Below are 13694 nucleotides of genomic sequence, written 5' to 3'. Positions count from 1 at the left end.
GATAAACATATTCTGATTGTACTTTACATGATGTTGATCTTGAATCTCCCATTTGACTTGGTAAAACCCAACAATGCACCTCTCTGGCAGAAAGGGGAAGAAACACTTTCTTTATTCTGAATTATCTGCTGCATCAGGATACAGGATAATTGCCTGATTGCTTTGTAAAACATCTCTCCCCACTGGTCTCCTGGCAGTGGCAGGTAACCCGCCCTTTTACAATTCCCTTTATTTTGGCCACTTCAACTTGTAACAGGATTTCCCAATTTTTGATCTGGTATGGCATGCCTAGCTCGCTGCCTTCCACAAGCTTTTTGAGCAATGCTTTTGCTTCCATGATCAAAGTCACTGATGATGGTATACTTGTTGGATATGAACCATTGATAAACACAAACCTCCATCCTGTCATATATTCATTTCCGAGAAGTAGTAGGAGTCTGTCATGTATTAGCATTCATGGGTCAGGTAGGAGAATGTGTTGGCAACCAGACACTTGGATGGGGTGGACTGGAGTGGTAAGGGAATAATAGCAGCTCATTTCTAATAAGAAGTAGAACTTGGGCAAGTCTAGGATTAGGTAAAAGGAGAGAACAGAGAGGATCTAGGGACTGGTACAATGGGTGGTAGCCCAGCATGGTTGGAATTGGCATGATAAGCAGGAAAATTTTTCATATTATGTACCTTTTCCTGGTTTATTGGATTAGATTTTTGTGTGGGACAGAATTGAAAGCTGCAACAGAATTCAAGATGATATATATTTATTATGTGGCCTAGTGGATAGAGCACAGGCTTGGGAGGCAGAGGACCCGGGCTCTTATCCCGGCTCTGCCACTTGTCTGCTGTGTGACCCTGGGCAAGTCACTTAACTTCTCTGTGCCTGTTACCTCATCTGTAAAATGGGGATGAAGTTGGTGAGTCCCATGTGGGCCATGTACTGTGTCCAACCTTATTGGCTTGTATCTATTCCCAGTGCTTAATACAGTGCCTGGCACATGGTAAGTGCTTAAAAAATACCATATTAACCCCCTCCCCAAAACTATTGCTTTTTCATGCTTTTCCAAGTTTGTCACTCTAAATGAGAAGAATGTAGTGTCTTTGGGATTTACACTTCACAAAGTCAATCAATCAATCATTGGCATTTATTGAGCCTTTACTGTTGTGCAGAGCACTGTACTAAGCTCTTGGGAGAGTAAAATACAACAGCATTAGCAGACACTTTTCCTGCCCATAACGAGTTTACACTCTAGAGGGAGAGACGGACATAATATAAATAACTAATTTATAATATATAATTTAAGTATATGTATAGAAGTGCTGTGGGGATGGGGGTGGGGTGAATATCAAAAGGTCACAGATTCAAGCGCATAGACAACGCAGAAGGGAGAGTGAGCCGAGGAAAAAGAGGGAAGTCCTCATGAATAAGATGTGACCTTAATTGTGGTTTAAAGGTGGATAGCCTGGTAATGTGGCATACATGGAGAGGGAGGGAGTTCCAGGCTTGGGGGAGCATGTGGGAAAGGGGAGAGATAGATTATATTGGGGAACAGTGAGTAAGCTGGCACCAGAGGAGTGGAATGTGCAGGCTGTGTGCATTAGTACGTTGAGGTAGGATGAGAAAAACTGATTGAGTGGTTTAAAGCTCATAGTAAGGAGTTTCTGTTTGATGCAGAGGTGGATGGGCAGCCATTGGTGATTCTCGAGGAGTGGGGAGACATGGACTGAATGTTTTTATTGATAAATGAACAGTACTGATGATTATTAGCAAAAAAAAATTAATCTTGAAGTAGGGAAAATTGTCTAACACATTAGTACAAACACTTAGTATAGTGCTCTGCACACAGTAAGTGCTCATTAAATACAATTGAATGAATTTCACATGTTTATGCAGCAATGAGAGACTCTCTTTCCCCATACCATGGGAGTATAGTTATAGGGTCAGGTGCTCCTCCCAGCCCCACAACACTTCTATACATATCTGTAATTTATTTATTTATAATACTGTCTGTCTCCCCCCTGCCCCATCTAGACTGTAAACTTGTGGGCAGGGAATGTGTCTGTTATTGTTATAGTGTACTCTCTGAAGTGCTTAGTACAGTGCTCTGCACACAGATTGAATGAATTTGTACCTTCAATATAAGTGGTAGCTTTTCTGTGCATCGTTTTGGAAATGTGAATGGATGAGGGGTGGTGATTATTCCAGGAGCACTACAGAAACCATCATACTGCATGTATAGCAGCCCTCTGTACATCTCTTTGAGATATATAGCTGATTTATAAAGTATGTATATCTTATATTTGCTAGTGGCCCAGGAGCCTTCTGGCTCCTGATCAGAGATACTTTGTTCAAACCTGAAATGATCTTAATTCAAACTGAGAATACAAGAAGAGCATCTTTCTCTGCAGTTTTTGTCCACATGTTACGGAATCCTTTGTAGCTGCGAGGGAATAACTGAGTTCGTGATTATTAAAGCTTTTAAGAATAAATATATTTTTGGACGGTTAATTCAGCCAAGAGATAGCAGTGCTTCCATAGTCTTTATAATGAAAATATTTATTTTGTTTTGTTGACCAGCATACTGTAATCTTACCAAAACAATGTGGTTTTTTTCCCCCCATTGTTAATCAAGTTGCAAGTAAGGATGTGTGGCTTGGAAGAAGAAAAGGTAATTTTCCAAATAATTTATAGTGACGTTAAATGATATTGAGCATCACAGACCATTTAACATTTAGAAAAGTGATGATGATTTTCAGTGAAAAAACTTTTAAAGGAAACTCATGTTCTTGTACCTGTAAGCATTTGACTTGTACCAATTTCTACTATTAATGTAGGCTGTTAAAAAGCTATTGCTTTTTCTTAAAGGACTGTAAATATTTTTAGTGGTGGATGAAATAACCTTGTATGTAGTTTGTGGAGTACATTAATTTACATTTTAAAGAAACTTGGAATCCTATTGAAGAAAGACTGTGGTATAATTGAATTTGTCACTGTTTTATTAGCAGTGTCATCTGATAGTGTATAGAGATTCCAAGTTTATGTGTAACTTTCTTGGACCTTGTCATAAGCATTACAGTATTTCTTCCAAATACTGTTCATACTTTGATGAAATTTCACGTTAAAAATTTTGGTTACACCAAGTGCTTTGCTAGGTGTGCTTTTATTAAAATGATCCATTATTTTTATTCATACTTAAAATTTTGTTATGAATACAAATGCTTTCTCAAACTCCTTATGTGAGTTAAATACATTAAGTAGAAAAATGTGACATAATTTTTCTTGGTTTACCTTGCTATGTATGTTGAATTGTATAATTTATATTATCCAACGTTCTATAATGTTTCCATTTTAAATAATAAAATATATCTCTTTAAAGGGAAAATATCAACTTGCTGCAGAAATAAAAGACAAAGAAATCGAAGGACTAAAAGAAACACTAAAAACATTACAGGTAAACTAATTTAGTATTGCCAAATAATTAGATGTAACAATCTGTAATCTTTATATGAAGGGAAGGAGAACAATGGGAAAGGATTATGGGAAGAGCTTCAGCACAAGGTTTGAACCTAAAAAGAGATGGGCAACCAGTGTTATTTCTGTTTGGTACTGATTTCCCTAGTGTCCTCTTCTGCCACCCCACCTCTCTCATTCCAGATTAATCCCTAAAATGAAATCTCTGTCTCCTCATTCCTTCTTATACCTTCTTCCTTCATCCCTTACAAACAGGCTAATCCTATCTCCTTATTTAGTCAGATTAGTCCCAAATGTTTTTCTGGCTGTCCTATTTGTTGTTGAAAACTTTGCAAATGTAATAAAATCTGGACTTTCCTGGCTAAATCGATTGACCTACCTTGAAAGACCCCCACAGTCATATTACCTAAACTCCCACTCACTCAGATGCCATTACTCAGTGTACTCGTTGCGGGGACTCCATCATCATTGAACATACTCAAAAGACTCCTCCCAGTATTCAACTTTTATTCTTATGGTATCTGTTAAGCACTTACTATGTGTCAAACACTGTTCTAAGCACTGGGTTAGATACAAGGGGAGCAGTATGGGCTAGTGGCAAGAGCACAGGCTTGGGGGTCAGAGGAGGCGGGTTCTAATCTCAGCTCTGCCACTCTGCTTTGTGACTTTGAGCAAGTCACTTCACTTATCTGTGCCTCAGTTCCCTCATCTATCGAATGGGGATTAAGATGGTGAGCACCATGTGGGACGGGGACTCTGTCCAACCTGATTAGCTTGCATCTACCCCAGGGCTTAGAACAGTGTTTAGCATATAGTAAGTGCTTAACAAATACCATCATTATTATTATTATCATTCAAGTTAATTAGGTTGGACACAGTCCTGCATGGAGCTCACAGTCCAAGTAGGAGGGAGAACAGGAGAACTGAGGCACAAAAGTCAAGTGACTTGCCCAAGGTCATATAGCAAGCATTTGGCAGAGCTGGGACTAGAACAGAGGTCTTAAGTGGCCTTTCTGCTAGTCCATGCTTATTCTCAACGGACCTTTTAATAGCCAAGTCTAAAGGGCTATACTTCACCCTGATCCTCCTCGATCTTTCTGCTGCTTTTGACAACATGGATTGCTCTCTTAGAAACACTATTAGAACTGTTTTGCTGACATGATGCTATCCTGGTTCTCCTATTTCTGACCAGCTCTTTCCCAGTTTCATTCACTGACTACTCCTCTGTCTCTTATCCTCTTGGTGTGGGCATCCCCCCAAGCCTTTCTACGCTTCTGGCTTTCTACTCTTTCAGGGAGCTCATTTCCCCACATGGTTTCAGCTACTACCTCTCAAATTTCTCTCTCAAACCCTGATCTCTCATATCTCTTATCTGACCTACAATCCCACATCTCTTGACTGTAAGCCCATTGTGGGCAGAGAATGTGACTGTTTATTGTTGTATTGTGCTCTCCCAAGTGCTTAGTACAAGGCTGTGCACACAGTAAGAGTTCAATAAATGCCACTGACTGAATGAGTGAATGAATGAGTCTCCTCTTGCCTCCAGGACATCGCCACTTGACTGTCCTACAAGCAACTCAAAATCAGCATATTTAAAACAGAACTCCTCATATCTCCTTATGTGTCAGTCGCCACTCCCCTCTCCCGCTTTGTATTAGTAGTAGTAGTAGATTGTGAGTCCCCTGCAGGGATAGGGACTGTGTCTAATTCCCTCCTGTGTAATTCTTTCTCAGCACTTAGTACAGTGCTCTGCTCCTGGTAATTGCTTCATAAATACTGTTCTTAAATCCACCCGCCCTCTAACTTTCCCACATCAGTCGACTACACCACCATGTTCCCCATCTCGGAAGCCCGCAATCCTGATATCATCCTCAACTCTAAAGTACTCTTCAGTTCTTTATGTTGATTCTAAAGCCAAATTATTCCACTTTTTCCTGCACATCACCCAGATCTACCCGTTTCTCTCCCACCCAAATTGTCAAGGTGCTTTGGCCTTACGAAGACAAGGCTATTGCATTAACCTTTTTGCTGGTGTCCCAACATCCAGCCTCTCCCCAACTCCAATCTATACCACATGCTGCTGCACAGATTATCTTCCTGAGCATCGTTCAGCCCACATCCCACCTTTCCTCAAAATTTTCCTCAAAATCCTCCACTGGCTTCCTGCATCTCTGCATCAAACAAAAACTCACAGTCATTTTCAAGGATCTTCACCACATGGCCCCACTTTACCTATCTGCTATCTTCCCCTGCTCTTCCCCATCTTTCTGTCTTCATTGTTCCCAAGCCAACCATCAAGCCGTACCTCACTCTCAATTGTCCCATCTCTGCTCCCTCGATAACATCGTTCTCCAGCTTGGAATGCCCTCCATCTCCACATTAGACAGACTGCAGCTCTCTCCACATTCAGATCTCTCCTAAGATTCCACCTCCTCCAATAAGCTTTCACTGATTAATTTCCAAGCATCCTGAGTCATCTCTCCCTTTGGCAAACCTCCTTACCAAGGTATGAATTTATTTACGCCCTCATGTTTATGTGTGTATGTCTAGATGCTTCATTTATTTTGAGCACTCTAGTTGTGAACATTTTTTTCTGTTTTCTCCCCATTAGACTGTAAGCTGCTTGTGAGCAGGGAAGGTGTTCTTCAATACTGTGCACTTTCCAAGTGCATAGTACAGGGTATAGCAAGAGGGTGCTCAGTAAATACTAGTACTACATTAATATTACTACTATTGTAAATCATTGAAAAGCTTGTGGGCAGGGGAGGAGAGATGGTTAGAGAGGATTGTTGTGTAGTGAATTTAAACTAGTAGCCAGAGTTGGGCCCAATAGCCATAGGCAAGTTTTTGGCTCGAATGGATTCGAGATTGTCAACCGAGATCCTAGAGTTCCTGGGGTAATTTCAAAGCAGTATAGATGTTCAGCCATGATACCAGAGGAAACAGATAATGGAAACGAGTGTTTTTCTGGTTTTGTGCTTTGCTTTTGTCACCAGCTTTCCTCTTCTGTGAGGGAGTAGAGACTGTGAGGGAATGTGTACTGAGCAAAGAGTGACAGGGATGTGGGTGAGAAGTGAATTTGAAGGTGAGGTATGTGATGAAGAGTTGGGGATAAGAGCAGGAATATGAGCTAGCTTTCTTCCGTCCCCACTCTGCAGTGGCCCCCATGCCTTAGCCACAGCCACGTTGGCTTGCTGAGAAAGCCGACTACAGTACGAGTGTTTGGCTGACTGCATGACACACTGCAATTTGAGCATGCAGTCTTCGTGGAGACTGATGCTGCAGCAGGGCCAAGTCTGCTTCTTGGCACATGCCAGTGAGCGGCAGCCTACATCCTATGCCACCATGGAGTCTCTGACCCATGAGGCTTCTTTAGGCACAGGGAAAAAAAGAAAAGCATATGATTTGAAATAAGTCAAACTGGAATGAGCACACCAGCATTTGCTGTTTTACTCCATTTGCTGTGCCCTGTTTCAGACCATTTTGGTTTGCTCATCTCTTTTTTGATAACCACTTTTCATCAATCTTTTTATTATTATTATTATTAGATTTGTTAAGCTCTTACTATGTGTCAAGCACTGTTCTAAGCACCGGGATTGATACAAGTTAATCAAGTCGGACACAACCCTTTACCCCCATGAGGCTCACATTCTAAGTAGGAGGAAGAACAGGCATTGAATCCCCATTTTACATATAAGGAAACTGAAGTACATGGAAGTTAAATGACTTACCCAAGGTCACTCAGTAGGCAACTGTCAGAGCCAGGATTATAGCCTAGGTCCTATAACTCCCTGGCCAGTGCTATTTCCACTAGTCTATGTTGCTCCTGAGCATTCTTATCTTTTGGTTATTTTGTCTACCTATGGCTGTATCGAGTTTCTGGGTTAGATATTTCCACCCTTATAAGTGAAGTTCTTGAAATGGTTAAAATCTATGACCTTCTTAAGGATGGAATTTTTTAGATGTTCAGATAAACATGCTAAATAGCTTTTTTTTGGCTCATTCTCTGGCATTCCTTTTGCATCATCAGTTCAAATAAGGTGGGCTTTGGTGGTCTTTGAAAAATTATAAGTATGACAACCTGGATACCTGTGAGTTGAATTATGATATTTTTATATTTTCAGTAGTTTTTTTTATTGCCCTAGTTACCATTCCTGAAGAAATGATCACTTTAAAAGTTCTGTTTGGTCACTAGGATTAGAAAATAGAAACAACATTTCAGGAATCGAAAAAGACAAGATTTTCATTTGTTCTGAAAATGGGTGAACATTCTAGGGAGCACATTTTGGCCAAACTGGTTTGTTCTTTATCTGAGGGCTTAGGACTGTTTTCCTAGGAGTACAGATAATATTTCAAACTAATTTCAAAAATTAAATTTTTTAATGTAAAAAATTATATCATTAAATAAAAATAACTTGTTTGAATTACTGTTAATACTGTTAGTATCCCTCTAATGTCTTGTGAAGCTCAAACTATTTGCTGGACAGCTCTATTTAATTGAGTGTTTTTTACATCAGTTGGTCAGATGGGTCAGAAGAATGAATAAGAAAAATAAAAACTGATTCCAGACAATTCATTTATTAGTTTCTAAAATCTGGAGACATGTTTGAAACATCTTTCATCCTCGAGAAAATAGGAAATATTGTTATTAATGTATTCAAAGTTCATTGTAATATTTAATGAGATTTTAAAAAAATACCTGAGGTCATATTTTATATGAAAAAGTAGTTTTTTTCCTAAAAATCTTCTTATTCGATTCTTTTTTTGTACATCAATTTACTTAGTTTAAAAAGTAGATAAATTGGTCCATTTGTTAATATTGCTTTAAATACACTTTTCTATTAACATTCCTTCTTAAATAAATTGGTTTCTTTTGCTGTCATTCCCTGCATGTTTAATTATCTGGTTAATGTAGAGAGTATTTTAAAAGCAAAAGAAATTCCTCCACATGGCTGACCTTCTGTGCAAGGGCTGTAAGGATTTGTTTTGCCTTGTTCAACCCGTGACATAGCACAGGTGATGTATAGTGTACCTCATGGTCTGCTGAACATGATACATGGACAACCTCAAGCAATAAAAGTTCTCCTGATTTTTCCCAAGGAATAGAAACTTAAATACACTTTAAACACCCCAAAGAAAGAAAGAAAATTCAGAGGAAAAAACTGCCTATAACCACGGTTTTGTTTTCTGTAGAAATGCGCAGAGAATAGCCTTGTAAATTTGTTTAAGGAGCATCACTGAACACTCAGTGGCTGCTCAATAAATGGTCAGCAATTTGGCATAGGAGATCAAAAACCTAAACTGGGGAAAAATAAATGTAGGCGAGGTGTTTCTCAAGAGTTGCACTGCTCTGACTAATTCTAAATGGATATTTTGAACATACTTCTGAATTCCAGGACCTTTATTAATGAAGAATTGAAGCTTCTCCTCCCTGACTCGAAACAGCATGGCTTAGTGAGAAGCAGTGTGCCTAATGGATAGAGCATAGACCTAGGAATCAGAAGGACCTGGGTTCTAATCCCACTCTGCCACTTCCCTGCTTTGTGACCTTGGGCAAGTCACTTCAACTCTCTGTGTCTCAGAGAACCTCATTTGTAAAATAGGGGTTAATACTGTGAGCCCCATCTGGGACATGGACTTTGTCCATCCTGATTAGCTTATATCTACCTCAGCTCTTAGTACAAATTCCTGGCACATAGTAAGCTCTTAACAAATACCATTAGTCCCCCTTCCCCCAAATCTTGAGCTTTCAAATGCTATAAACATCTCTTTCAGCGTTGTACGGCATATACATTCTTTCTCCCCTTTACTGTTTTGATCCACCTAGTTCCATAAATGAAAGCTTAAGTTTAACTTTAATGAAAGCTTAACTTAAATTTCAGATACCAACATGATTCCAACATCAATTCACTGTTTCAGTGAGCATGTTGAATAGGCTGAATCATTCAGCAGGGCCATCCCTAGGATTTACAGTGGCCAGGACCAATTGCCTGGTGTGGCACTTGTACTTTCAGGTACAGTCCTGGAAAGGTGGAGCAGAGAGGGATTTGAGGAGTAGAACTCCATGCTGGTAATGTAATTCCTTTCCTTAAACTGATATCCTTCATCCAGACTGAAGGTGTGTGCCATTGGTTCTGGGGACTGATTTGGTCCTGCACTGACTGCGTCTCCCCAAACCAAGAAATTGTGTTGACCAAGTGGAGTGAAGAGTGACTCCCTAAAACACGAGGCTTGGGGCAGTTGTCCTCATTTGCCTTACGATAGGTGTGGCTCTATCAGTCACTCTATAGTGTATCTGACCTTATGCCAGTCCCTTGTTATATGTACTGTTGGAACACAGAGGAGTGTATGGGACTTTGGATGTGATTAAAGCTGCTTCATATGCAACTTCAGTAACTCTCTTGGAAATCTTTTATCCACTGCTCAAAAACCTCCTGTGGTTGCCCATATCCCTCCTCATCAAACTGCAAAAAAAATCAAGGCTGTCCACTGTTTGCCCTCTTCATTCTCCTAAGCTCATACTGTATTCTCCCAAGCACTTAGTACAGTGCTCTGCACAAAGAAAACACTCAGTAAATATGTGTGATTGACTGACTGACCTGCTAACTGTACCCTATACTCATCCACTTCCAGTCCTTTGTTCATGATATTTCTTCTTCCTGGAACTCCTTCCCCACTACAAATCCACTAGCCCTCCCCATTTACAAAGCCCTTCTAAAATCCCACCTCCTTCTGATTAATTCCCAAGAGCGTTCTTCCTGGCATATTTATTTTACTCTCTTGTTTTTTCTACTGTTTTCTACTATTTTTAAATATCTACTCTGTGTTCACAATAACAGCAGGTGAGTATTGTAGTAGAGTGGCAGTACATAACCAGGGTTCTATTCCTATTCTTTTCTCTCAGTCGCCTTGTTCCCTTCAATTTGCTGGCTTCTCTCCTATTCGTGAGCCCCCCTTTTCCTCTCCTCCTCCCCATCCCCCCTGACCCTACCTCCTTCCCCTCCCCACAGCACCTGTATATATGTTTTTACAGATTTATTACTCTATTTATTTTACTTGTACATATTTACTATTCTATTTATTTTGTTAATGATGTGCATTTAGCTTTAATTCTATTTGTTCTGACGACTTGACACCTGTCCACTTGTTTTGTCGTCTGTCTCCACCTTCCAGACTCTGAGCCTGTTGTTGGGTAGGGACCGTCTCTATATGTTGTCAACTTGTACTTCCCAAGTGCTTAGTACAGTGCTCTGCACACAGTAAGCACTCAATAAATACGATTGAATGAATGAATGAGAATCCTTTGCCAAACATGCCCAATTTCCACTTTTTTTCTGAGCTACCATCAAATGCTGGTATTCCTTATCTAATGATTCTGTTTGACTAGGCTTACCCTGTTCATTTTAAACAAGCTGCGCTTGTGTGCATAAGGACCCACTCCATGGGGAGCAAGAGAGCAATGAGAGTGGTCTACCCATGGCTTTTGGGAGCTAGAAATGCAGATTTCCTCATCCCAGGTCTTTAGAAAGACTTGAAAGTTTCTAATTGGAGCAAAAAAATCCCCAATACATTGACTTTCCAGACTATTTAGTCTCTGAATCCCACCTCCCAGTCTCCCTAAAATCCTTTTCTGTTTTCACCTCCACACTCGAGAATGAAAAGTTGGCACCTCTGCTTGCTTGCTCAAAATAGGGAATTATGAAATGTGTCAATGTGGATACTGAAAGTAGAAAATAGATGGTGCAGTTCACAATATAATGTATATTTTATTTTTTAGAACAGATTCTACCAAAAATTCAACAGATATACTAAGTACAAAGGAGTTCTTAAAGATTAACACATGCCTGGGAGTCAGAAGACCTGGGTTCTAACCTCGGCTCTGCTACTTGTCTGCTGTGTCACCTTGGGAAAGGCTCTTAACTTGTCTGTGCCTCAGGTTCCTCATCTTGAATAACAGGGATTAAATCTTATTCACTTCTGCTCAGACTGTGAGCTCCATGTGGGCAGGGACTATATCCAACCTAATGATCTCGTAGCTACCCCAGCACATAGAACAGTGCTTGGCATGTAGTAAGTGCTTAACAAGTATTATTATAACTATTGAAGTTTTAATTGACTACTTTCTTTTATAGATTTCTAAATATTCTTTGCAGAAGAAATTGAGTGAATTGGTAAGTACCGAATTTTGTTGTGCAGTGTTTGAGTAAATGTAAGATTTTTTTCAGCAATGTCTAACCCAAGGAAAAAGAAGAGGAATGAGTTAATTTTCTCACTCCTCTTGGGGAACCCACATTCCCCTGAGTGGAAGAGCGAAGAGTCTGCTGTACCATCCTCTGGGTAGTTGGCTGCAGCCATTAAATTCCTTAACTGCTGCCTGAAGTCATGCTTTCCACCAGTGCAGAGAGTGGCTGATAACACCAGCCTCCTACATAGGCAAATTCTTTGATCAGGGAGACTGGTGAGTGAGTTTTTGAGAATTCCAAGGGAGCCCACTTAACTGATTCCTTTCTTTCTCTAGTAACAGTTCCAAATGAGTCCTTTTGGTGTGGCCTCTGCCCATCTCCTCCTTCTTAAAGCTCTGTTTGAGCTATAGAATTTGTACTTCCAGAGCTGGGAACTCAACTCAGGTTAAGCTTGGAAGTCTCTGGCTCCTTTCCAGTGGTGGTGGTCCATTATGCCAACCAACTAGAGTGAGTTACTTCAGTGGGAAGAGGCAGAAATTCACTTCCAGGGAGACCTGGCAGATGCGAAATGCCTATCGGGAGAACGGTATGTACGCACTATAGGGCGTCTATCATCCCCAGAAGAAAGTTTCCAGCCACTTCTGGCCTGGACCCTTTGGTGACCAGCCCCATGACCACTTTTAGATGTATAGATAGGGCTAGTTCAGATATTTACTGGCCCCTGTATAAGCCCAAAGAAGAATTCCCTCTGTAACTTTCTGACAATCTGATCTATCCTCCGTGGTGTAGGAGGAAAACAGGAACAGGGAGAGTGGAGGCAGAGAAAAGGGAAGGGGATAATCAGGCTTAGTATTATAGAAAAGGCAAATTCATTTTTTAGTTTTACCTCATGGACAAAAAAAATGCATCGTTTGAAAATTACATTTTTACTATTAGAAATATTTTAGAAACTGAGTACTTACTGACAAAATTGCTTAAAGAAATGCACAATTCCTGAGTGTTTATGCACTTTTAGGGATGGTTTGTTTACCCTGAGACCATTATTTTAAAAGAATGCTTCACTTGGAAGAAATGCAAGTGTGATATATGATCTGAAAGTCATATTTGGAAGAAGGCACCCATTGGCCACTTCAAGTTTTATTGAAAGTTGATAATTAAGCATCAAATTAGTTTTGAAGCCTTTAAAAATTAGTTATCTAATTAAGTTTATATTTTGAGAAAAGGAAGAGGAGAGGGCACTCACTCCTTTTAACATAGTAACTATTTTGTTTCTTGGAATCATGTGTGAAGTGCTTAGAAAGAAATAGAAAGCTGTAGGGAGATCGTTGAGCTTGGTTGAATAAAAGCTGTGAAAATTCTAATACTGCTCAACTGGAAAGAATAAAGATAATATTGTCAGACTATTATAAACTGTGATTTTAATTAAGAAGCTGAAAAACTAGAGTCCAGCTTAGCTTTAAGTACCATGACATTTGTACTGAAAGTCATCTTCAACGCTACAGTGGTTTTACACAAAATATGGTGAAATTGAATAATGTGTCCTTTGACCTGGGAGATAAAGGCTACAAGTTAAGATCAAAGGCAGCGTAAAATGTGTTTTTGTCTTATTTCACTTTTAAATTGAAATTTTGTAAAACAAATGTTTAAATTTTAAAACATGTTGCACAATAATTCAGTTAGTTTTCTAACTTGCTACCTGCCTCACGTTATACCCAGAATAATGCTTGAAATGAACATATTGCAGCTTTGGTTATAGATTTAAGCAAAAAAAACCCCTAAATTTCTTGTTATAAAGAAAAAAATACATGTATGGATACTTTAAAAGATATGTTTTATTTATGTTGACTGTTTTCTAGATGTTCTGTGTAAAGTTGAACATCATTTTTTCTACGTATTTTCATGTTTGACTCAAATGGCCTAATCTCTCTTTATATTGGGCGTCATTCTTCCCTCTCTTAAATGGCAAAGCAAATTCACCTCCGTGGATTGCATGATGGAAAAAAAAGTTGTAAAGACATTCGAATCAATATTGTATTTTAGATATT

The 13694-nt window shown here is 39.5% G+C and overlaps 1 protein-coding gene across 7 annotated transcripts in view; it reads left to right on the top strand.

Annotated features, from left to right (window-relative positions):
- Positions 1 to 13694, top strand: part of CCDC73 (coiled-coil domain containing 73) — a 94146-nt gene that overhangs the window by 37307 nt on the left and 43145 nt on the right. For all 7 annotated transcript variants that reach the window (XM_038764124.1, XM_038764125.1, XM_038764123.1 and 4 more), the window contains 3 exons: positions 2628 to 2663; positions 3372 to 3446; positions 11599 to 11637. In XM_038764124.1, the coding sequence (XP_038620052.1) occupies positions 2628 to 2663; positions 3372 to 3446; positions 11599 to 11637 (150 nt within the window). The remainder of the gene's footprint in view (positions 1 to 2627; positions 2664 to 3371; positions 3447 to 11598; positions 11638 to 13694) is intronic.

This window comes from Tachyglossus aculeatus, chromosome 22 (genome assembly GCF_015852505.1).
Source record: "Tachyglossus aculeatus isolate mTacAcu1 chromosome 22, mTacAcu1.pri, whole genome shotgun sequence".
Lineage (NCBI taxonomy): Eukaryota > Metazoa > Chordata > Mammalia > Monotremata > Tachyglossidae > Tachyglossus > Tachyglossus aculeatus.
This window is presented reverse-complemented; position numbering and strand designations above follow the sequence as displayed.